Source organism: Sinocyclocheilus rhinocerous, unplaced genomic scaffold (genome assembly GCF_001515625.1).
Source record: "Sinocyclocheilus rhinocerous isolate Xijiao unplaced genomic scaffold, SAMN03320098_v1.1 scaffold1319, whole genome shotgun sequence".
Taxonomy (NCBI): domain Eukaryota; kingdom Metazoa; phylum Chordata; class Actinopteri; order Cypriniformes; family Cyprinidae; genus Sinocyclocheilus; species Sinocyclocheilus rhinocerous.
In genome coordinates, this window is record NW_015650691.1 from 876,046 (window position 1) to 903,224 (window position 27,179).

The 27,179-nt window shown below is 36.7% G+C and overlaps 1 protein-coding gene across 2 annotated transcripts in view; it reads left to right on the top strand.

Moving 5' to 3' along the window:
* The window catches only part of abr (ABR activator of RhoGEF and GTPase), a 204,277-nt gene that overhangs the window by 94,575 nt on the left and 82,523 nt on the right, over window positions 1-27,179 (top strand). For both annotated transcript variants that reach the window (XM_016517311.1, XM_016517313.1), the window contains exons 3-6: window positions 5,638-5,736; window positions 10,981-11,166; window positions 16,803-16,910; window positions 18,837-18,897. In XM_016517311.1, coding sequence (XP_016372797.1) covers window positions 5,638-5,736; window positions 10,981-11,166; window positions 16,803-16,910; window positions 18,837-18,897 — 454 coding nt within the window. The remainder of the gene's footprint in view (window positions 1-5,637; window positions 5,737-10,980; window positions 11,167-16,802; window positions 16,911-18,836; window positions 18,898-27,179) is intronic.

Consider the following 27,179-nt stretch of genomic DNA (forward strand, 5'->3'; position numbering starts at 1 on the left):
AATAGATTTTGGTTTGACTGTATCTATTTGATAAATGAAGTTAACCAACTAACATTATACATACTCTTTTGGTTTCTGTACCCAATATTTTTTTAAATTTACAAATGCAATGAAAATATTGGTATCGGTACTCGGTATCGGCAAGTACCAAAAATAAAAGTATCGGTATCGGGCGAGTACTGGAAAAAGTGGTATCGGTGCATCCCTATTTATTATCATTGTTTATTCATCCTCATGACGTTCCAAACCTGTATGACTCACTTACTTACTTCTGTGGACGTTGAGTGGAAAAAAGCATTGGTGAAGTTTGCTCCAAAACATTCCCATTTGTTTTCCATGGAAATAAGAACATCATATGGGTTTTTAATGACATACTGTAAGTGTCAGTAAATTATGATAGAATTTTCATTAGTTTGGCTAGGCTAATGCTTTACAACATTTTCTCCCTCAGTACATTGGGTGCACGCTCACAGATTTTTGTAACACCGTGCTTCTAAACAGGTTTAGTTTAGTTCAAGACTTTAGAGCTCAAGGACTGACCTGAACTATCGGAGTTTGAGTTACTGTTGTCCATGTACACAAAAGATGGGGAAAAAATGGTGCTGAAGAGGAAAAAGGACTGTTGAGCAGCACATGTTCTGTTTTCTGATTAGACTTTGACAAGAAAATGCGACTGGTCAGAAGATCTAAAATAGCCCACCCTATGATATTTTGGTATATCCACGGATCTATGTCTGTTTTTGTCACTCTCTATACACAAACGTTTAAAATTTGGGGTTGTTAAGATTTTTTTAAAGTCTAAAAGCTAACAAATTTAACAAAATGTATGTGTTAAAATTTTTTTGTGTAAAATATAATTACAATTTATAATAACTTTTCTATTTTAACACATTTTACAATGTAATTTATTCCAGTAATGGCAAAGCTGAATTCTTAGCATCATTACTCCAGTCTTCAGTGTCACATGATCTTTCAGAAATCATTCTAATGTGCTGATTTGGTACTCAAGAAACATTTCTCATTAACAGTTAAAAACAGTTGTGCTGCTTAATATTTTTGTGGAAACCATGATACGTTTTTTTTTTCAGCGCGATGATTTGAAATGAGTTTAAATATACATCTTTTGTAACATATTATAAATGTCTTTACTGTTACTTTTAATGCACCCTTGCTCAATAAAAGTATTATTTCTTAAAAAAAAAAAAGTCCCTAAATTGTTGAACGGTGGTATAGGCTAAATAGGCTAATCTGGCAGTACATTGTCCGTTTAGTCAGTCTAAAAAACTTCTCAGTCTAAGTAACTTCCTCTTCTGTCCTGTTTGCCCTTTCTCTGTCTCTCACAAATTACAGTAACTGTTTTTATAAATAATTACCTTCCTGTGTCATTATTCCTTATCAATATCGTATCACTATCAGCACTGTGCGTCGAACAAGAAGTCACAGCTATTCATTAAATAAAAGCCTGTGACACTCAGAGTCTGCTACTCAAATAGCTCTCATTTGAAACTAATGACATTGAGGGGGGCCAAAAAAATGCATTAAAGGGCTAGTTTACCTTAAAATAAAAATTCTATCATCATTTTCTCACCCTCATGTGATACGACTTTCTTCTGCAGAACATAAAAAAATGGTCCAAAATGTCTGGGGTTTTGTTGTTGTTGTTGTTGTTTGTTTTCATTGTCAAGTCAAGTCAAGTTTATTTGTACAGCGCTTTTCACGATACAAATCATTGCAAAGCTGTTGTACCATGGCGCAGTACGTTTTTCTCTAACCTTTTTCAATTTGATGGGGGCAACAGCTTCTAATGTATTAGAGAAGATAGTGCCCATGTTGCTAGTCATTTCGTCTAGTTCATGTGTACTTATTGGTACACAGAGCAGTTGAGATAAATCAGGCAGGTTATTTGTGAATCTGTCTTTGGTGGCTGGAACAATAGTTCTGCCCTGACGATAACGCGGAGCCATGTAGTTAATATCAGTAATACGCAGCATGCACGATACAAGGAAATGGTCAGTAACATCATCACTTTGAGGTACGATATCTATATCAGTAAGATCAATTCCATGCGATATAATTAAATCTAGCGTATGATTAAAACGATGAGTGGGCCCGGTGACGTTTTGCTTGACTCCAAAAGAGTTTATTAGGTCAGTAAACGCAAGTCCTAATGCATCATTTGTATTATCAACGTGAATGTTAAAATCTCTGACAATTAGCGCTTTATCAACAGTAACCAATAGGTCTGAGAGGAAATCTGCAAATTCTTTTAGGAAATCTGTATATGGCCCTGGTGGTCTATACACAGTAGCCAGAGCAAGAGATGCAATAGATTTCTTTTGCATATCTGACAGTGTCACATTAAGCATTAGTATTTCGAATGAGTTAAACCTGTATCCTGTCTTCTGAGTAACATTGAGAATATCACTATATATTGTTGCAACACCGCCGCCACGACCAGTCTGACGGGGCTCATGCTTATAACAGTAGCTTGGTGGAGTAGACTCATTTAGACCAATATAATCATTAGGTTTTAGCCAGGTTTCAGTCAAGCAGAGTACATCAAAACGATTATCTGTGATTATTTCATTTACAATAACTGCTTTGGGTGAGAGTGATCTAATGTTTAGGAGCCCAAACTTTAAAAATTGTTTTTGTTCATTTATTTTACATTTTTCTGGTTTAATCACGATAAGATTTTTTCTAGATCCTGCATTAAATTTATATTTTGACCTCACTATTCGGGGAACAGACACAGTCTTTATAGATTGGACAGCACAAGTACTTCTATCATTTAAGCGGGTAGAACACAAGTCATCAGGGCAGTTATTTGAGATTTGACTTACTAGTCATATGGTGCGTAGCGTCCTGGAGATGTTGTCCGACATGAGTTCCGCTCCGACTCTGCTGGGGTGCAGGCCATCAGCGCGAAAAAGCCTAGGACGCTCCCAGAAAAGATTCCAATTATTAACAAAGAGCAGTTTCTGTTCTTTACACCATGACAATAACCATTCATTTAAAGCAAAAAGTCTACTGAACCTTTCGTGTCCTTGTCGATACGTGGGAAGCGGTCCTGACACGATGATCGTCGTCGCGGGCGATGTGCGGCGCACTGTCTTGGATCAGGCTCCTGAAGTCCCTCTTCAGTGTCTCCGTCTGCCGCAGCTTGGTGTTGTTAACCCCCGCGTGAAGCACGACCGCTCCGGTGCTCTCGTCGCCCTTCAGGATTGCGGGTATCTGCGCAGAAACATCGAGAACACGAGCACCAGGGAAACAGTGAGTGTGCACTTTACCTTCAGCTAACGTAGCACGGACGTGCCGGACGATGGAGTCTCCGATGATCACAGTGTCGCGTTCCGTCTCGCGGAGGGGAGCGAAGCGGTTCCGGGTGGAGATCTCGAAGACCGGAGGCGGCGGAGGGGGTTGTCCCTACAATGAAATTCAGTGGTCACCACAACCATTTGGTAACCAACATTTCTTCAAAAATATCAATCTATATTTGGTTTTCCACAGAAGAAAGTAAGTCATTCAGGTTTGAAATGACATTTTTGAATTTTTGAATGAATCTTTATTGAGAGAGAATAAATTATTACAATTATTTATTTGTATTTTTGGGGGGGGTAAACTATGCCTTTAATAGTTTTAAAAGGGTCTTCTCAGGGTTTTCACAACCTGTTTCTAAAGTGATTCCCTTTTTATTCTTACCATAAGTTCTTAACGTATGTATCAGTGTTAGCTGCCTGACTGCAGTCTGAACTTTTTGAATTTTTTCCCTTGCAGAGTTACGGAATAAATCCACTAGTGCTCTGGACAAAGGAGTGTTTGTCAGTGAATTATAAGGGCAATGGCGGGTATATTTGGCTGCTCTCTTCAGATGTAGTTAGTCATAAGGGTGGTACTTCCTGTCTTTTAAGATAGAACTGCTGTTTATTCCTTTATGTAATCAACTTACATGGGTTTTCGAACTGACTTTGTCATGTTTTGATTTATTCTCATATATTTGTGGTGGTTTTGGTGGACAGACATGGTGGGAGAATTTACACATGCAGTAATTGTTTTAAAATAGTTTTTATGAAGTCATGTAATAAAGCAAGAGCTGTTGTAAATGGATAGTTCAAAGGGAGGGACTTGGCTTAAATTCTTATGTGGAGCTTAAAAACATTGAAGCAGACATTTGAAAAACGGATTATACTTGAAGGCTTTGACGAGTTCTCTTTCACTCAGATTGAATTATATATTTGTTCAAATGGCTGGGTTTAGATAGCATGTCTGTGCCTTTGTTTGAACACACACACACACACACACACACATAGTTTGAACTCTGTACCTGGAAGGGTAAATTCACAGGGTGTGTCTGTACCTGAGAAATTTCACACCAGAGAGAGAGAAAGATCAGAACAGACTAGTACAGTAGATTTACAGTAAAGCTAAACACATGATTTTATTTTATTACCTACAGGTGGTGCTCATTAGCTGAAACATATTTCTCCTGTCTTGTTATTAAGAGGTAGTTCATTCAAAAATGAAAATTCTGTCATTTTCTCAACTTCATGTCATTAAAAACATGTCACTTTCTTTTTTGTGGAACTCACACAAAAGGTGAATTTAAAAAAAATATCCTGGTCACTCTTGTTGCTTTTCCAAAATCTTTCAACTCTTCTGCATGAGAATAGCTGCCATTTAAGTTGTTATTTATTGAAAATATTGACATCTCCACTCTATTGGGGTCAAAAAAGTTAATTGTCAATAGTGTAGCAATGCATGAAGCACAGCTCACACAAAAGTCACTTTGAACATGAGCGAAATCTACAGAGGAAATTTTTTTCACCCTTGCCCGAAACTTCAGATTGAGCAGAGTACTATTGAAACGTCTGGATTTTGCTAACAATATTTTGCCGAGCAGTAGTAAATGTGACTACACACAATATTTTTTATTAAAAATACACTGTTTGTGCTCCACAGAAGCAGGAAGTTTTGGAGTGGCAATACATGAGTAAATTATGAATTGTGGTTTTTTTAATCGAATTGTAGTTTTTAGGTGAACTATTCCTTCTATATATCTTAACTCCTACTTAACTCCTTCTAAATCTTTAAATTGCTAGCATTTTTGAGCATTTTCACAAAGTTATGGCCCCCAAAATATTTTGTTGTATGAATATCTGAACATGCAATATTTTAAAAGAAGGAACAGAGCCTCTGCTTTTGAACAAAAAACCTGTTTTATTCTAGCTTCATGCATTCTTTTTTATCAACATTTTGAACGAAAAGCTGAGAAAATCATGTTTTTGTCAAAGACCACATCTGGATCATATTTAGAACAAAGATCAAAACATAGATGGAGTCCATCAACTTACACGCTGTTTAAAGTTTGATGATCACGTTATTTTACATATGCATCTGCTTACATATGCGATCGTTACTTTCTGCTTCTTCTTGACATGTGTTTGATCCAGATGTTCAATACTCTTTCAGAAGATGTTTGATAGCACCTCCTATAGTATACCAGTGAAAACACGGAAAACTGGGAAATTCTGTCATTGGCGGGGAAAGAGTTCAGAAACTCATCATTTCGAAGAATAATTTGTTATATGTTTTCAGATTCACTGATTCTACAGTATTGTATGTGTTTCTGTGTTTCAGGGAGGCATAGAGAAAGGTCTGGAGATGAAGAAACTGGTTCTGTCTGGTTTTCTGGCCAGTGAGGGGATCTATATTAACCAGCTAGAGGCATTGCTGCTGGTGAGTACCACTACCACTAATGTCGTCACTCACACTTCATGAGAAACCTGTTGTGGGAACTTCACAGTCCTCTTCTATGTGACTCTATGTGGAGTGTTTTAAAGCTGAATAACAGTAGGTAAAGGGACCTTTTGTCTTATTTTATTTTATATTACAAAAACAATGGCCCTTGCTGTTTGCAGTACTACTTTAACTTTAAGTTTTTTTTTTAATCTAAATAAATAACCCCAGTTATGATTAGCTATCAGTGTTTCTTTAGAATAAGTTTACTCTTATATTTCATAAGAGCAAGGAAAAGCGTGTTTTCCGCAATATGGCTGCTTAGAGTGCAGCGTAAAGGGCATGCGTACACTCAGCCAATCAGGAAGCAGCATTTCCTATTTATAGAAAATGCTGAAATCTAATGTCTACCAGTGCTTTGTTCCTCTGCTGTTTGAACGTGTCATTTCCTGTCAGTCTTTGCTCTCTTTTTTTTTTAAACTGCTGTTCAAAGCATTCATTCTGTGTTTGGAGTGGCAATACATGAGTAAATTATGAATTGTGGTTTTTTTAATCGAATTGTAGTTTTTAGGTGAACTATTCCTTCTATATATCTTAACTCCTACTTAACTCCTTCTAAATCTTTAAATTGCTAGCATTTTTGAGCATTTTCACAAAGTTATGGCCCCCAAAATATTTTGTTGTATGAATATCTGAACATGCAATATTTTAAAAGAAGGAACAGAGCCTCTGCTTTTGAACAAAAAACCTGTTTTATTCTAGCTTCATGCATTCTTTTTTATCAACATTTTGAACGAAAAGCTGAGAAAATCATGTTTTTGTCAAAGACCACATCTGGATCATATTTAGAACAAAGATCAAAACATAGATGGAGTCCATCAACTTACACGCTGTTTAAAGTTTGATGATCACGTTATTTTACATATGCATCTGCTTACATATGCGATCGTTACTTTCTGCTTCTTCTTGACATGTGTTTGATCCAGATGTTCAATACTCTTTCAGAAGATGTTTGATAGCACCTCCTATAGTATACCAGTGAAAACACGGAAAACTGGGAAATTCTGTCATTGGCGGGGAAAGAGTTCAGAAACTCATCATTTCGAAGAATAATTTGTTATATGTTTTCAGATTCACTGATTCTACAGTATTGTATGTGTTTCTGTGTTTCAGGGAGGCATAGAGAAAGGTCTGGAGATGAAGAAACTGGTTCTGTCTGGTTTTCTGGCCAGTGAGGGGATCTATATTAACCAGCTAGAGGCATTGCTGCTGGTGAGTACCACTACCACTAATGTCGTCACTCACACTTCATGAGAAACCTGTTGTGGGAACTTCACAGTCCTCTTCTATGTGACTCTATGTGGAGTGTTTTAAAGCTGAATAACAGTAGGTAAAGGGACCTTTTGTCTTATTTTATTTTATATTACAAAAACAATGGCCCTTGCTGTTTGCAGTACTACTTTAACTTTAAGTTTTTTTTTTAATCTAAATAAATAACCCCAGTTATGATTAGCTATCAGTGTTTCTTTAGAATAAGTTTACTCTTATATTTCATAAGAGCAAGGAAAAGCGTGTTTTCCGCAATATGGCTGCTTAGAGTGCAGCGTAAAGGGCATGCGTACACTCAGCCAATCAGGAAGCAGCATTTCCTATTTATAGAAAATGCTGAAATCTAATGTCTACCAGTGCTTTGTTCCTCTGCTGTTTGAACGTGTCATTTCCTGTCAGTCTTTGCTCTCTTTTTTTTTTAAACTGCTGTTCAAAGCATTCATTCTGTGCAATAACGTATCCCAACAGTTAAAGGTTTACTTAGTTGTACCAGTATTATCTTGCTTTGCCGTTATTACTAATCATAGTCAAATGGAAGCTGAATCAACATCGGATTTCTAGATCATTCATTGAGTTTGATAAGAGTGGACGCAGGGCAAAAATAAACCCTGAAACGGAACAAACTAGTAACCAGCACAAATGCACACAAATCCACTGTATTTTTTAGTGTGCTCATTATGCGGGACACAAACTGTGCTACCTGCTGTTACAGTCTTTAAGGAACACCTGGATATCTCCTGTCTTCCTTTAAGTAAACCTGCTGATGAATGAAGCTAAAGCGGACCTGTGTGTTTATGTACTTCTGCTCTCTGCTGCACACTTCCTGTCCAAACATTACTCAGCAATTTGGACCTGCAAGGAAAACAGCTACAAATACTGTGTCAGGGCAGATATGTAAATGAGCAAGCACACGTTTATTCATCTTCTCCAGTCATTTCTTGAAATGACAGAGGGGAACTTGATTCCTGTCGTGCTGACGTCAGATGTCTGGCACTGCTGATAAGATTGTGAATAACCAGTAATGTGTTTTTTGACAGAGACCACTGCACATGGCACTGATAAATGCACTTTCCACTACTTGTCCGTGAAAGATTTATTTGTTATGCTATAGTTCAAAGGTTTGCATGTGGCTATTCGTTGTTATTGCTATTTTTAGAATAGTTCATCAAAACTATGAAATAACACATGGTTGTATGGACAAATTAAGGCCTCAAAAAAGTCTTAAATCTGAGCAAAAATTCAAAATCACTGCATTAAATGTTGCATTCATTGCTAAAAATGTATATCTTTTTCAGTATTTTTGTCTTGTTTTCCAGTAGAAATATCTAAACATCCTTAAATCAAGATACATTCGCTGGAGATGCGAAATGAAAATATAAAGTCTTGTTTTCTGAGAAACTGAACAAAATTAAATGAGTTTATGCTTAAAACAAGAACAAATAGGAATGAAAACTTGTTTTGAATGAAGTTGATTTTAATGTCGATTAAGCATGAATTAAGTTGATTTTTCTGAGCCCATGTTCCTTAATTTTTCTTTGGTCTTAAAAGCGTCTTTAAAAAATCTTACATTTACCTGGATGAAAGCTGCAGAAACCCAGATAATGTTAAACACATCGTGACTAACTCATTTGACCTTTTTTAAAGTATTCATTCTTTCAATTAACTCCATGAGGTGCATCCTGAGATGCTTTTTAAACAGTATTGAGCTATTTATGTGGGACACTTAAAAAAAAAAATGTAGCCTTTTATTCACATATAAACATTCATCAACACATAGAGCACATCAAATTTTGTAAATGGAAGCTCAGTCCACTTGCTTGATGCTTGATGCAAGATGTTTTATGCATTTGGAATGACTTGAGAGTGATTCAATTTATAGACAGAACAGCTGAATTACAGTGTTTATCACACCAGATTTTAGCAAATATTAGCAAAAATGTGTAATTGTCCTAGTGTGAACACTCCTTAATTCTTTATATCAAAATTGAGTCCTTCTGTTCTAGTAAAGGATGGAAGACATCATACCCTTTGGTTAGAAATGCAGATTCAATGACTTTAAAACCACTGTGGTAAAGATGTGTTCAGACTCATGCGGTGGTAGTGAAGGGCTGTGTATGTGGTCAAATATTTGACTCCAGGTCAGGGAAACTCATTTGACACGTTTGACTTTAGATTCCCTCAGGGTGATGATTCGAGAAATTAGTGTTTGGTGCTTTGCATAAAAAGTAACCAAAAGTTATTCAGAAGGTCCAAGGGATACTGCTTCAGCAGAAGTGGATGATTTTAGTCCTCCTTGTGCTTTAATTAAAACATTACTCATTTGTCCTGAAGCTCTTCAGACCCTGTGAAATCAAAACTGGAGTTTTGTGGCTTCTAGTGTGTCAATTTTAGGTGCATGTATATGATAGTGTACTCCTAGAAATGACTATATTGACTGTTGTCAAGTCAAGTCACCATTATTTATAGAGCGCTTTTTACAATACAAATTTTGTCAAAGCAGCTTTACAGTATTAACAGGGAAATAGTGTGTCGTTCTCCTCTGGCCAGACAAAACCAGCAGTTTAAATCTAGTTTTAACAGATTTACACCTCCTTTCAAGTTTGAGGTTAGTAGGGATTTTTTATTCTTTTTTTAAAAGAAAATAATACTTTTGTTTAGCAAGAACACATTAAATTGATCCAAAGTATACAGTAAAGACATTCATAATGTTACAAAAGATTTCTATTTGGAATAAATTGTTCTTTTGAACTTTTTATTAATCAAAGAATCTTGAAAAAACGGTTTTCACAAACAGTATTAAGCAGTACAACTGTTTTCATAGGAACCAAATCAGCATATTAGAATGATTTCTGAAGCATCAAGTGACTCTAACGACTGTCACATGCCTGCTGAAAAAAGAAAGCAGTTATTTTAAATTGTAATAATATTTCACAATATTAAAGTATTTTTGATCAAATAAATGCAGCCTTGCTGAGGATGAGGGACCTTCAAAAACATTCAAAAATCCTACCGAACCCAAATTTTCAGCGTTTATGCGTTCCAAATGTTACTGTAAATCTTTCTCTTTTGGGAAAATGGACAAAATATTATCAGTATTTTTGATCCAATCAAATGCTCCCTATTACCTACTGCAGATGACTCCCATTTGTGACTGTGATGTAACAAAAGATTATGGGCGATTTTAAAAGAAACAGGATGTTTGACATGTCCCGCTCAAACTTCCTGCTTTAATCGGAAATACATCAATACAGGGAAAAAAACTGCACTCATCAAGCAGTATCATGATGCAGAGGAGAGCAACTTACATTGACTCACACTTATCTGAAAATAACCATCCTGCACTTTAACACAGTGTTATCAGCCCTGTAGAAAGAACACACATGAACACATGTGCTGTGAAATGTTTCTTCTGCTCTCATTTACAATGTTTGTTCATGTGCTTTCTCTTGTCAAATTTACAAAGACACAGAGTACCCCTCTGCCCTGTTTAGTCTGGACGGCATTGAAAATGCAAAGGAAATGAATGTTAATCGATACATCAATTCACAGGAAGGGGAGAGGGAAATTGACCCACCGGTCAATGTGTACTACTTGAGAACTACATGAATTTTGGCTGAACTAAATGCATTGAAAAGGACTTAATGGTTTAATTCAGTTTAAATCACCTCAGAAGTGATTGCTAGGCAGTTGTTTGTGGGTATAAAGTGCACAAGATGCAGCAGTGCCATTATTATGATCAGGGGTCACATAACCAAACCACATGCGTTTTCATGTTAAAGTTCAGTCAGTTATCACTCAATTTAAGGATTTTGAGTATGGTAATTTTTTACTTAACGTTAAAATGCATTACTTAATATATAAATGCATGTGAGTAGCAAACATGTTCACTAATTCACCTCTCTTTCTCTCTCTCAGCCCATGAAGCCTCTTAAAGCCACAGCTACTACATCAAAGCCAGTGCTGACAATGGAGCAGATTGACACTATTTTCTTCATGATCCAAGACATCTTTGAGATCCATAAGGAGTTTTATGATGCTCTTTCTCCCAACATTCAGCAGTGGGATGAGAAGGTCACTGTCGGACATCTTTTCCAGAAACTGGTGAGTCCACCTGCCACATAGTGTCCTGCCAAACACAGATGGTTCCAAATGCAATGACTCTCTATGTAGTGTACACTACAGACCAAATGTTTAGGGTCAGTAAAATAACACTTTTATTCAGCATTAAATTGATCAAGATTGACAGAAAATACATTTATAATGTTACAAAATATTTCAATGTAAAATAAAATGCTGTTCTTTTACACTTTCTATTCGTCGGAAAATTCTGAAAGAAAAAAAAAATTAAGTAGCACAACTGTTTTCAACATTTATAATACTAATATGCAACAAATCATCATATTAGAATGATTTCTGAAGGATCATGTGACACTGAAGACTGGAGTAATGACTGCTGGAAAAGCTTTGCATCATAGGACTAAATTACATTTTAAAATATATGGAAATAGAAAACTTCTTATTTTAATAACTTCTAATAAAATCTTATTTTAGACTGTAATAATATTTCACAGTATTCCTATTTTTACTGTATTTTTGATCAAATAAAGGCAGCCTCGGTGATGATAACAGCCCTTTAACATGCACTAAATATAATTAGAAAACTCACTTTTCAGCATTAGTCTTGGCGGCTGTTATAGTAAAAACACAAATATTATAGTAAAAATATTTGATTTCCTCATGTAATGCTTATGTCATATGTAAAGATTTTAGTCAGTCATACAGTGTGATTTTTACTTGAACACTGTGTTTAGTCTTTACTTTTTAAACCTTCTTTGAGACTCTTGCATTATATATTGATCTCTCTTTATATGGGTATGTACTGTATGTGTGCTCATATCTAGAAGACACTTTGCCAGACTATATAAATGCACTTGATAAGAATCATCTTCCTCTGAGAGTTAGAGCAGAAAGATAGAGGAGCATCTGTTGAGAATGAAAGAAACAGCAGAGAGAAGATGTCTAAGTACTGCCAGATGAAAATGAAACACTCAGCTGTATTTAGGCCTGTGTGTGTGTGTGCACGTGTTTGCATGGAACTGGAGAAGCAGATGCTCCACGTGTCTATGATGAATGGAAAGCTGTCTAGGTAGAGGGCTAGGGGTGGGCTATTGTGTGTCTCATTGACGGACTCTAGAGTTGGAGTTAGCTCACTCTTCAAACTGCAGTTAAATATTTTATTAATCTTGTTGTTTATTCTCTATTTATTTTCAGTTGAATGACATTAATGGATGTTCAGTTTTTTACGTTTTCTGTGCTGCAAGCTGGGAAAATCTAGATTTAAAATACACTACCGTTCAAAAGATTTTTTTTTGACAGTCTCTTATTGTATGCTCACACAGGCTATATTTATCTGATCAAAAATACAGTAAAAACAATAGTATTGTAAAATATTACTACCATTTAAAATAACTGTTTTCTATTGAAATGTATTTTCATAATATATGTATAAATTACATAAATTATACTTTATTCCTGTGACGTCAAAGCTGAATTTTCAGCTTTCTCAGTCATAACTCCAGTCTTCAGTGTCACATCATCATTCAGAAATCTTTCTAATATGCTGATTTTGTGCTCAAGAAACATGTCTTATTATTTTCAATGTTGAAAACATTTGTGCTGCTTAACATTTTTGTGGAAACTGTGGTCCATTTTCATAAGATTTTCATAAGAACAGCATTTATTTGAAATGGAAATCTTTTATGAAATGATAAATTTACTGTCACTTTTGATCAATTTAATGCATCTTTGCTGAAGAAAATTATTAATTTCTTTAAAAAAAATTCTTAATGACTCCAAGCTTTGAATGGTACCATGAGTTAAATAGAACCAGGAATATACTATACTCGAATTTAGAGCTAAAGGCACTATGCATATTTACATAACAGTTAAAATTTATTAAGGGTCTTGGGATATGTGAATGACTCTGTACATTCATTCATGATTTCTGTACAGTTAAAAGTTAAGTGGCACTCAGCATTTTGGTCTTTTGTGGATATGTAGTAAAACTGAATGATATAGAATATTTATCTCAATATTTTCAATCCTTTTGACAATATTTGATGTGTATTTTTCAATGACTATGTATGTTCTGCATGACTTGTAAATGTGATTTCCTCTTCCAGTTAGAGGAACCATATAAGATACAAAAACTGTTGTTGCTAAGCAGAAATGTTTAATGCACTAAAATTAAAAATTAAAAATACATAGTGAAACAGCCAGTACAGTCATTAGAAAACTTTACAGCTCAAATAGAAAGCTCATTGATATAACTACAATATTCATTATGCTGCTTAATTTTAAATAGATAACAAAACAATAAAGAATGCATTGTAAATGTAAGTTGTTATCTTGTGCTGTTAAATTCATTGTTCCACTCTGAATGGATTTTGTTGGTCTTTACCCAGCATGCATTACTGCTCATCATTACAGGTTACACTTCATTTATCTTCTGAAACAAACAGCAGATGGCAGGAGGTTATGAAACATGACTTTTCTAAAGATTTTTCTCCACACACACACACACACACACACTTGATTAGTAAAACATTGTGACAGTGGTTGAGTTAGCAGATGGAGTAATTACAGGCTCCCTATTGCTCTGAACAACTCAGCGAAGCGGAAAAGAAGCACAAAAGACTAACACTAAAAGAGACAAGAAGTAAAAAAGTTTAGTTTTTGAACAGAAGGAAAGGTTTAGGATGAGCAAATCCAGACGGTGTGGATTGGAGGCAGAGTTTCTCTCTATTAGTCACCCTTCACTCTTTCTCTCTCACTCCCCCACTCATTAGCTCTGCACTTCTCTTCCCACAAATGTTTCTCTCTTCACTTCGTCTTTGTGACGTGCGCGTGCGTATCAGCACTCGTCTGTTGACACGGTTGGTGAAGTGTCAGAGCGCTTGATGTGGGGTTGCTAGGCGACGATAGCATGTCCGTGTGATGTGTTGTGTTCCAGACTTCTCTCGAGCAGCGGGAGAGAAGAGCATGCTGGGATGGAGATTGAGAACACAGGGTCTCAACATGCAGGTATCACCTCAGGGCACAAATATACAGCAATCCATAACCTTACACAAGTCAGAAATCACCACAGAGAAGATGGATCATAAGACAACAGGAAGAAGAAAGAGCGAGCTAGAGGTCAAGTTAGTTGACTTGTTGACCACCAATCTGAAAAATGAAAACTACAGCTTTTAACTTAAAAATAGTATTTGGACTGTGAAGAGTTTTAAATTATTAAAGGGGTCATATGATGCGATTTCAAGTTTTCCTTTCTCTTTGGAGTGTTACAAGCTGATTCTTATATATAAATGATCTTAAAGCAGCGTGTTCTGAGGAACTTTTTCTTTATGCTGATGATGCAGCAATTTTAGTATTTCATCAAGATAAAGGGGTCATGGAGAAAATAATGAGTTTGCAGTTACAAGAGATATCCAAATGGTTTCTAGAAAATAAACATTATCTACATATAGGTAAAACTGAAGTCATTCTAGAATGGAATTAAAGAAGGAAATTGATCATTAATTGTCATGTGTAGCTTGAAGCTAATTGTAATTTCCCCATTACCCATATACGATTATATTTCATTATGTATTTTATCAAATCACATAAGTTTGTAAAAAACTTAAATTTTCCAAAAAGATTTTTAATTATAGTAATATAATGTACCACATGCTGATCAGAGGGATGTGGGTGGGATGTAATGCCAGAATAAAGTAAAGCCACAACTTACACAACAGTATTCAGATCATCTTTTTTCCTGACAAAATCAATATAATGCAATATTTCTATCTGCTGAATGTAAGCTTTTCCATATTTCAAGCTTGCCTGCTGCACTGGGGACATCACATGCATGTGCGAGCCGTGAAAATTCTGAAAATAAATCTAGGAATTATTTGATTGTTGGATTTTAAATCAGCGGGGTTGAGGCATCAAAAGTAACTAAGCTGTTTTATGGATGGTAACTGTAATATTATTACTGAAATCTTATTAGTAATTAGTTACACTACTAGTTACTGCAAAAAGTAATATTATTACAGTAACTAAGTTACTAGTTACTGCCCAACACTGGTTAAGATTAATGATATAGTAATAGAGTAAAAAAATTTAGTAAATTTGGGTTGTTTAATAGATAATAAATTAACAGGTGATATTATGGCTAGAAAGGTATTTACGAAAACATGTTGTAAAATTAGGTTTTTAGCGAGGCAAACCGACTTGTTGGATGTTCATTCCTTAAAATTGTTTACAGGGGCCTTGATTCAACCCCATTTTGATTGTTACCTCTTTCTAGTGTAGTACTGTAGTTGTTTCCAGGGTATGAAAAGATAAATTGCAAAAGGCTTAAAACAAATTAGTTAGAATAATTTTTAGAATTCATCCTCAAACACATTTGTGTAGTGAATGTTTTAAGGATTTGGGTTTGTTAACTGTGGAAAAGAGAGGTTTTTTTAAATTGGATATGACACATTATTATTATTCTTTTTTTTTTTTATAATGTAGTTCCAGGTTATTTAGAAAATTACTTTAATATGGTGAGACAACAACATTCTTATGATACTAGGGGTAGGACTTTTAATATTTGTCCATGTAAGTTTAAAAGTTTGGTGGGGAAAAATATGTTTGCATGCAGTGCAATTGCATTACCAGTGTCAATAAAGGGAATAAAAGACTTGGAGAATTTGTGATTAAGTTTTTTTTTTATTTTATTTTTTTTTATAATATTTGGTTAGGATATATTGTTTTTTATTTCTTCTGCATTTCTGTACATAGTCTCTATCCTTTATATTAACAGTGAGGACCGCAATGGAAATAAGCAAATGGCTTTATTGTGTTTTTTATCCTCTACAGTTTTTTAAAGTGAATGGGATGCTTGTTATTTTGTGCAGTTTGTAAACTTGTCAAATAAATTTCAAAATAAAAAAAACCCAAAAAGCCTGGCACACAATGCTTGGTAAGATGTATTGTGGAACAGTATTAAAAATGACAAGTTTTACGAGATTTTACAAGCAGGCTAAATACTCATTATACTGCTATAAGCTCACAGCCATGTGATTTTGAAACACAGGGCAATTTTGGCTCTGTTTGATCATCCTGACCAGCCTGACATGGTAACATTGGCTCAAACAATGGTGTGAGTTTGGGGCAAAACTTGCTGTTTGATGGACCAAGGCAGATGGGGGAGTGTTTACGAAAACACGATTGACGATGCTAGTGCTGAAGAAATGACACACTTTGCCCTTTAATTTCAGGCCCCAGGATGGTTGTGCTTCACTCTGTATGGGCATCATAACAGTTCTTCATGTTCTTCTGACTGTTATTACAGCAAACGATCTGAAGTGGTGTGATGAAGCCTGCTTTAAACTTCCCGTCTCAGTCTTTCAGTCTCCAGAGCTCTCAGCAGAAGCTCTGTTGTCTGTATCTCATGTCTTATCCTGAGGATGAACTCGCTTCAGCAGAAAGCGTCCACTGTGAACACACTTTGATGAATGCTCTAAGAGGTCTACAGATGAAATGAATGTTTCAGCATTGCATTTTTCAGTCTCTTTCATCCTTCTGTGTCATTTGCTTCTAGTTCTTCCAATCCTTTCCTCCTCTTCTCTGTGGTTTTCCCGTACCATCACCTTTCTCTCTCTGTGTGTTTGTACTGCATTTAACACCGGTTTCCGCTGCTTGTTTCCTAGGCCAGTCAGCTCGGTGTGTACAAAGCCTTTGTGGACAACTATAAAGTGGCAGTGGAGACAGCAGAGAAATGCAGCCAGGCCAACAGCCAGTTTCAGAAGATCTCTGAGGTGAGCTCATCTACCCCCTACCACCCGACACTATAGGCCTGATCATTAATGTCTGCAGTACATACTTCACTAATGAAGAGCTAATGTTTGAAATGGTCCAGAATTGTCCGTTGTTTAGTCATTGATCAGTATTAAATGTTCCCCAATGTAAATTAAAATCTGTGTCTAACATTTTGAATATAGATATGAAATGATGGAAAAAATAGATGACAGATTACTTTTAAATATGCAACTAAAACTGCCAGTAATTGGTGGCAAGTTACTGTCTTAGAGAGGCTTTGAATCAACCGATTTGTTTAAAATGGCTGATTGATTCAGGAACTAAATATGTGACTGTCTTTAAGAATGTGTCATTGAATCATTTACTCAACTGATTTCTTCAAAAATGTAGATTCATTTAGTAATGAAACCACAGTGTATTCCTAGGAGATGAAGATGGTTCTACTGTTAATTAGTTTGTAGCTATTTTTGTTGACAAAATAGATCAAAACAGACAATATTTGCAATGTAAATAAGTCTAAAATAAGTAACTTAATATTAACTGTTGTATGAAATTGACATTATATGTGCAGTTGTGCAGATATTCAGGAAAATTGCTCCATACCTTAAATTTTGAGGGCATTTTTTATTAATTTTGGTGGCATCCCCATTCATTTACGACTTTGGCATTAAGAAAGCATGTTTTTGAATGCTAACTTTTTAAAAATAATTAATTCATTCATACATTCTATAAGAAACATTGATTAAAGGTTGCAAAACATGATTTTTTTAACAGCATCAAGCTCTTTAAAACATTCAGATATCCATTATATACATGTAACACATCCATTACAATATTAGTGGTGTTTGTTTCGCTATTACTATTTCTCATACTTATTTGAACAAACCCCCAACTCGTAACTATTAAAATGCTCATATCTTGTTCTGCATCTGCGTCTTATTTTGATGCCTCAGACCTTTTTTGGCAGATGATTAAATGGGTAAAAATCTTACATTGGAACCACCCAGCCATATCTAAACCCCCCAATATATCATGGGGGGGGGGCCCTTTTGACCTTGCAACACCATAGCAACCGCATAGCAATGGGCTAAAACTTCTCAGGATATCTTAGAAACTGCATAGCAACACTATTGCAAGGCATTTACATCACTTACTGTAGATCTACAGTGGGGAAAATATTTATGTGATCCCCTGCTGATTTTGTAAGTTTGCCCACTTACAAAAAAATGAAGGGTCTGTAATTTTTATGGCCTCATGATCATCCTTACCTCATGAGGCGAGATCTTGCACGGATCTCCAGACCGAGGCTGATTGATGGTTGTTTTGTATTTCTTCCATTTCCGAATAATCGCACCAACTAGGGATGGTGTTCTTGCGGTCATAGTCAGCATTTCTCTCCCTCCAAACACGGCGAGTCGAGTTAATGCCAAAGAGCTCAATCTGAGTCTCATCTGACCACAGCACTTTCTCCAAAGCCTTCTCTGTTCTTTGGCAAACTTTAAATGAGCCTGTACATGTGCCGCCTTGAGCAGCGGGACCTTGCGGGCGCTGCAGGATTTCAGTCCATTGCGGCGTAGTGTGTTACCAATGTTTTGACTTCTTAAAGCTAATGGACGTCTCTATCCATTAAAATAAACCTACCATAAAAATTTCAGACCCTTCATTTTTTTGTAAGTGGGCAAACTTACAAAATCAGCAGGGGATCAAATAAATATTTTCCCCACTGTAGTTATAATAATCAGCTTGGTGCATTTACTGATACACACACATACACATACACAAGAAGCCTTCCCCATCACATTTCTCTTCATTATTCCATACAGGAAGTATTCGTCACATTCTGCTGCCTGAGCCAGGCATGAGCTCTGTATGTGTGTGTGCTTGTGTCTGTGTATATTTATAGTGAGCATCTTCTCTGTTGACAGAATCTGAAAGTTAAAGGTCCTAAAGAATCCAAGGACTGCACCACATCCGCCACCATGGAGGGTAAGAGCGTATCTATTGATCAGTGATGTGTGTGTGACATGCATGAGCGATCTGCATTTACAGAGCAGTAGAATGTGTGTTGTGTCGATTGACGGTTCATTTTATAGAGTGAATGGTTATGTTTGAATGAGTGAACTGCGAGCAGTGTCTCCTTAAGAATGAGTTCAGCTCTACATCTCCCTACTTGTGTATGCAGCATCCACAACTCAAATGTGTGTGAGTGTGAGGAAGAGTGCATGCTTGCTCATTCTGAGTGTTTTGGAGAGCAGGAGAGCATGAGTCTCTCTCTCTCTCTCTCTGTCTTGGTAGTGTTTGTGAGGGACGGATAAAAGGGGGTGCAGGATGAGAAGGAAGTAGTGAGAGAGCAGTCTGCAGGATCAGTGGAAGTTTGTCATGGAGGTTCTGCTGGTTCTCCGGCTGTGTTGTAACTGCACCTATGGTAACTATATCGCATTTTAATGCTTTGATAGTCTGGATGACTTTCAATTTGTGATTGTTGTGCGGATTGGTTTAAGAAATTATTTTGTGTCTGTGGTTTTGAACCATTCTAGAGCTTAGTTCCGCTGGTAAACAGGTTTGATCTCATTTCAGTGCAGTTGTCTGTAATTGTGCATGTCTGATATTTTAATGCAGTTGTAAGACCTCAAGCATAACGGCACTTATAAAACAGATAATTCTGATTCTGGCTTCTGATTGGTCATTATAGAATTCCAGCCGTGCTAAAATATGTAATATATTAACAACACTTTTACTTAGCTACTGTGCACCATATATGGTCAGTTATTAATCTTAGATGATATGTCAGGGACTAAATTGTCAGATGGAGGATGACATGTAATATATAAGCTTAAAATAATGTCTTATGAAAATTTATGTCTTCAATTTTTCATGTGTTGTTCCTGATAATGCCCTTTAGCCGTGACTGTATTCATAACATTTTTCTCATAACTTATTACTTAAATATGCACAAGACAGAGCTCTGGCAAAGTGTTTGATGGATAGGAATGTGTAAAATCCATATGGAAACATTCGAATGGGTTTGAAACCAAGCGGGTATACAGTCAAATTTAACTTTCAAATGAACAACTGGAACTGCTTGTCTAATTCTAATTAGTCAATTGATGTTTATGTCAGAATGTGCTCAGCTGTGTCACGTCCCAAAGATCATTTGCATATCTATTTATAATAGGGTAATGTAGAGAAAAACCGTGTTAAAATTGCTTCTTTTTTTTTTTTTTTCATTTTATCCAATATCTTTTGGTGTTGACAGACACACGTCAATGAAGTCAGCATGTTCAAACTTTACAAGATGCAAATAAAAATGTTACTCAAACTAAAAACACATTCACTTGCAGTGAGGAAAGTTTGCACCATCCACAATGTGTTTTTGTGGTGTATTGAATTACTAAAATTCAACAGGCATTTAGACCAAAATTGTCATATTTCCTGTTTGGCCTCATTTTATTCATTTACCATTGTATTAAGCATATACTAAATTGTTCTATAAATGTTGTTTATTTTGAAAGCATTTTTGTATACAGTTAGTATGATAAACAATTATGGTGTTGATTACCAGTATAAAAACTAGTTAGGCAGCACTGTAGTGACTGATATCAGTCTGCCATCTGACTTTCAACATGTTGTTTTATGGACATGCATTCATGTGTATTTGTATGCATTTGCTCTTTTGAAGTTCCTCCTTCCACCCCAAGGTGACTGGAGGATTATCTTCCACAATGCACCAGATGATAGACAGATGATAGATGATAGACAGATAAAGGTAGACTTCAAAGTGCACAAGTGGCATAGACAGGAGAGAGGAATAACAATATAGAAAGATTGGAACAAGCACTGAAGAATTGATCAGTAATCTCCTGTGCACTTTCTCTCTCATACAATCAGATTTTTAGCTACCAAATTATAGCCAATCAGATGTAATCAACCCCCTCAAGAGTTGAGCCAAGTCTGTGTCAGGGTGTAAACAAGGGATGAAATGGAGCAAATGAAACCCAAGAAAATGTGAGAAGTGTGACACTAAACGAATACACACTGTTGTAATCGGAAAGATTTGTGGCAACAAACATTAGGTTTTGTTTTGTTTTTGCTTTGCTTTTTGTTTTGTCTTATTTTATTGTTTTATTTATTTTATAATTTATTTTGAGACAGAGAGAATGTTTTGGAGAATGCAGCAAGTTTGCAATCCTTCTAATTAAGAAAATATCATGGCCATAGACAGTTAAAGATTGTTACACAGTTTTCCCCTGCAGTCAGCTAGTAGAGTCTAGCAGTAGAGTATGTCAGTATGAGCTAATGTCAACTCTCGTTTTCTGAGTCCATATATTAAGTTTGCTTATGCTTTACACGCCTCTAATGTCTTCTGCCACTGAGCGAAACCTGCTTTGTCCAATCATATCACAGAGTACAGTATGTCCCATCCAACACCTGATCTCGGTTCTTCTCTGTCAGGCCCTAGCTGATGTGACAGAATTCCTCAAGCACTTTTTTTTGTATTTAGCAAAGCATAAGAACTGACTAATATTTGTTGTGTGAGCATGACTCAGACGGTGTCAGCCCACAGCAATTTTTGCAATATTTGTTTTCCTCTTCCAAAGCTAGTTAGACTCATAACAGTGACATTTAGATTAAATCATCTCCCAATGACACCCAACTCACACTGCTTTGTAATCATATACATGTGGGTGGATTGAGAAAATATGGAAAATAGAAAGATATTTTACAGAGTTAAAAGTTTGAGATCTGACTCAGAAGCTAATCTAAAAGTATTTTCAGTTCCCTCATTTATGACAGTTGTGTATGAATTGAAACTGTATTTTTCGTTAAAGATATGTCCTCCATTCTGCTTGTTTATACTTTAAACAGTGTATTTTAATGCATATAATACTGTAAGTGAGAATTATTGTCATTTCTGCCATTATGGAAAGTCCTTGCAATATGTATATAAGTGTGTAATCTGTCATCTATTATAGACAGAGATTGAAAGTGACCCAATTTGATGATTAATCACACAATGCTGTCCCACTTGACCTTGGCAACTGTCCCAATACAAAGACACAAGTACAAAAACATACACACAGATGTCTACAGTACCTACTGTAATCACTCCATCACCTGCTGCTCTATTTCTCTCATATTCTCGAATATTACTCTGGTCCTTTTCCTCTCAGTCCAGCAGGAAGAATGTATGGGAAATCAGTAGTTCTATTGATCGAGAGGGGCTTATTCTGTGACTGACTGTGTGTGAAGGGCATCTTGAACTCAAATTAGTATGCAAGTGTCTGTGCTGAGATGTGCTTCAAGGTTGTGATTGGATGTCACAATCTAAAGCGACTGTCCTGGGCTGCATCTCTCAAAAGAATTCTTAGTCTGAGTAGCTCATAGAGAGCACTGGTGCCAATTATTTTGGGAAATGAAGACCTGATTGGTTCCCTTTCAGATCCAGTCAGCTGAGATTGGTCAGGATTTGTGAGGTAGAATGAGCTAAAATCCACTGACTAGGGACTAGAATAGAAACTGCATAGCACCAATGCAATTAAAACACTTACAGTAACCATTCATTTAGTGAAACTGTCATCACAACACACTTGCACCGACTTAACAAGACTGTAGCAACCACAAAGAACACTTTAGCGTCTGCCTAACAAGCACCAGGACAACGACCCTGAACAGCATAACCCATAGTAACCACCTAGCAATGCCCTAGCAATGACCCTGAACACCATAATCCATAGTAAACACCTAGGAATGCCTTAGCAACCTCCAAACATACCATAACCCATAGCAACTACCTAGCAATGCCCTAGAAACCATTTAGCACACTGTAAAAACCACACGGAACACCCTAGCAACTGCCTAGTGACCACTCAGAACTCAATAGCCCATAGCAACCACCTAGAACTCCATAACTCATAACTTCATAACTAAGCAACTGCATGGCATTTACCAAGCAAGCAACTAGCACAATGTAACAACCTCAAAAACACACCCTAGCAACTGCCTAGTGACCCCTCAGAACACCATAATCCATAGCAACCATCTAGCAATTCCCTAGCAACCAACTATCAACACTGTAACAACCACAAAGAACACCCTAGCAACTACCAAGTGACCACACAGAACACCATAATCCATAGCAACCACCTAGCAATGCCCTAGCAACCAGTTAGCACACTGTAAAACCACAAAGAACACATTAGCAACTGCCTAGTGACCACACAGAACACCATAACTCATAGCAAAAGTTTAGAAATACCATAGCAACTAACCAGAATGCCATAACTCATAGCAATCAACTAGCAATGCCCTAGCAACCAACTATCAACACTGTAACAACCACAAAGAACACCCTAGCAACTACCTAGTGACCACACAGAACACCATAACTCATAGCAAAGACCTAGCAATGCCCTAGCAACCAACTAGCACAATGTAGCAACCACAAATAACCCCCTAGCAACTGCCTAGTGACCACTCAGAACACCATAATCCATGGCAACCACCTAGCAATGCCCTAGCAACCAACAAGCACAATGTAGCAACCACAAAGAACACCCTTGAAACTACCTAGTGACCACACAGAACACCATAACTTATAGCAACCACCTAGCAAAGCCCTAGCAACCATCACATTGTAACAACCACAATGAACACCCTAGTAACTGCCTAGTGACCACACAGAACACCATAACTACCGACATAGCAACCGACTATCAATGCCCTAGCAACCAACCAACACCATAGTGACCACAAAGAACATCTTAGCAACTTCCTAGCGACCATCCTTAACACTGTATACCATAGCAACCGCCTAGCAGTGCTCTAGCAACCACAAATAACACAATAGCATATTTCTAACAACCACCCAGGAAAACGCAAAATGCTTACACTCACTCAGAAGATCTAACAACTGCAGCACCATTCCAACCACCCCAACATTGTGGTGACAGATTTTGCCCCAAAACCAACGTAGAAAATGCTGATAAAGCCATTTGAAGGCTAATGCAAATGAACACAAGCATGAGAGAGACAAGACTGATTACTGCTTTTATATCTTAATTGATAAATTATGCTGTACTAGTTCAGCTCACTTCTCTGTTCTGCTCCTCAAACCTTTCTTTCTCTCTACTCTCTCTCTACTGTAATCCATCAGCCTTGCAGAGGCTCGTGGGAAATATGCCCTGTCAGAGAGCTCCGCTCTGTTGCGATGTGATTCTGTAATTAGATGAATTGAGCGTGAGTAAGAAGGGACTGCTGGGAATCGTCGTCCATTAGAGTGAAAGACAGCATGATCACCATAGGACCCGTCGTAACTCTGTCAGATGATGAAGACGTGAACGTGCAGAATTCTCCCACTAGTGCTGTCAAAGAAATGAGAGACAAAGCTCTTTCCTGAACATTGCTCACAAGACTGTGTGTCAGTATACTTTTCAAAATTGTGTATAGCAGTGCTCCTTGTGTGTACCTGGTACTTCTTGGAAGAGAGTAGTCCAACCTTGATAAGCTGCAAGCGGAAGCAGAATAACTTTTGGAATGATTTTTACAGATGACTTTAAAAGAGCTTGTGCATTTATATGGAAGAAAGTATCTGTAGTTCGTGCTTACAGTAAACAGAATGTTATCGTCTGTTGGTGTGAACGCTTATATCTTTATAGTTATCTATCGTTGGTGTGAACGGGTGTTTAAAATTTGTGCTCCAGGGTCACAAATGTACTTTTACTACATTAATGAATTTTGTTCTTTGTTTTAGTGGATAATGCTGCTCGAGTGGGAGAGACAGCTTCAGTTCTGGATGGATCACATTCACCATTTTATCTATTAAACAGATAGCTCACCCAAAAATGAAAACTCTGTCTGTGGGAAAAAATACTATTAACATGGTTACCAACATTTTTCAAAATGTCTTCTTTTGTGTTCAACACAGGAAAGAAATTCATACAGGTTTGGAATAACTTGAGTAAATAATGAAAGCATTTTCATTTTTGGGTGAACTGTCTCTTTAAATAAAAGCCCAAAACAAATGACTGAATTGCTCTAGATGTTAGCTAAATTTAGCAAAACCTCCCATGGTAAAAAATAATGACTAATAATAATGTTTCAAGAACTTGCAAAGCAATGTTGTCGCTCTTGCTTCTAATTAATAATACAGCCATATATATTTACAAAGATGCCTTATTCTGTGTAAGAAGCCACATCATCTCGCAGAAGGATTTATTTCAAACACTCGGCTGACGTTATGAAGTGAGTTTGGAGTAAAAACATGTTATTAAATGTGGTGTTTTCACGTGCTTTCAGATGGAGCAGCATTTACTACACAGAGCCGTAGTTCACTGAGAAGCTACGCAAACAGCTGTCATTATCGCAAACGATTTCTTCGATTTCATAATCGTACGATTATATCATCTGCGATTTTTTTTTTTTTTGCGTAGCTTGTCATAGAACTACGGTTCTTTGTATTAAATGCTGCTCCATCTGAAAGCAGGCAGACCTGCCAACCTGTACGCATTTTGCGTAGCGGGTACGCATTTTGACCTTAAAGTAGTTAAGACTGGGATACATTACACAACTTTTGTCCAGATTTTTACTTGTAATGTTCTAATGTTCTGCTCTCTGTTCTGCTAACTATAAAAGGTACAGCTGTCATAAAACCAGAGAGAAAGGCTACATGGCTATAACTATCTCTTCGGTGATGCATATGTGGACTTTCTGCCCAGGGCGCCCTCTAGTATGCAGTATGAATGAAACAGACATTACATGTGTTCATAGCACTAAATAATGGCCAATCTATAAAAATAATACTTCTCTCAAAATAAATTTAAGGTAGACGTGATAATCCATGTTTTTCTACAGTGTACAACAATGTACTGGAGTTTTACTTAAAGTATACTGGAGTTTGTTTTTTTTAAATAGCATTTAAAATCACTAAAAAGAACTCTGTTGTGCCAAACCATCAGAACCAAACTGAAAACTGTGTTTAAAAAACTGAGGTATTTATTGAACCTTGGGCTAACCTACTAATCACAGAACTGACAAGATGTGCATGACAATCGCATTCGATTAATCTTGCAGCCCCTTAGTTGCATTATGTGTTTATATAGGGGTCAGGTTAAGACTGGGATACATTACACAACTTTTGTCCAGATTTTTACTTGTAATGTTCTAATGTTCTACTCTCTGTTCTGCTAACTATAAAAGGTACAGCTGTCATAAAACCAGAGAGAAAGGCTACATGGCTATAATATGACATTAGCCATCAAGGAGCTTCAAGTAATGTAGGAATAGGCTATATGACCCCCGGTATCACCCCATATCACCCCCACCCCACCGGTCACACTGATGGTTCTCAAAACATTTTTTAAAGGTTGGCAGGTCTGAGCAGGTGATGGAGATTTACTACTAATCACAGAACTGACAAGATGTGCATGACAATCGCATTCGATTAATCTTGCAGCCCCTTAGTTGCATTATGTGTTTATATAGGGGTCAGGTTAAGACTGGGATACATTACACAACTTTTGTCCAGATTTTTACTTGTAATGTTCTAATGTTCTACTCTCTGTTCTGCTAACTATAAAAGGTACAGCTGTCATAAAACCAGAGAGAAAGGCTACATGGCTAGAAACTTCCAAAAAAAAAAAATCTAATAATTGTATGTGAGAGAGTCAATGTTAATATCATTGCGTTCCTGTTGGACAGTGTTAAAGGAACTCAGCTTAGTCTGACAGTTAGCCTGCCCTGGACCAGGTTAGTTTCCCAGCATAATTTGCCACAGTGACTGAACTTGATCTACTGTAGCCTATGTTAAATTTGCTTTATGAAACCTAATCATTTGACATTGAGTCAGACTAACTGAAATAAGCCTGGCTTATTTGGTAAACTTGTTTTATGAAACAGGCCTTTGAGGCGTTAGAAGTCAGAAGAAATTCAATTTATGATTTTTTTTTAGGGATGCACTATATTATCGGACCAATATCGGAATCGGCCGATAATGGTTTAAATGTAAATATCGGCATTGGCCCGATGTGAAAAATTATGCCTATATGTCTTGTCGATAAGAGGAATACATTAACTCACATGTGCTCAGGGTGTGCTAGCGATTAGATCACGTCAGCAGTGTAGCTCATTCTTGAAGCAAAGTTTTGCCTGGAATGATGATTAGATTCACTGTTTTGGGTGCATTTAAACTGAGAATGCAGGTACAGAATGACGCGTTCAGTGTGTGATAGAGTCAACAGTAATAGCACGTGCAGTGGCAGCCTCCCCCGGGT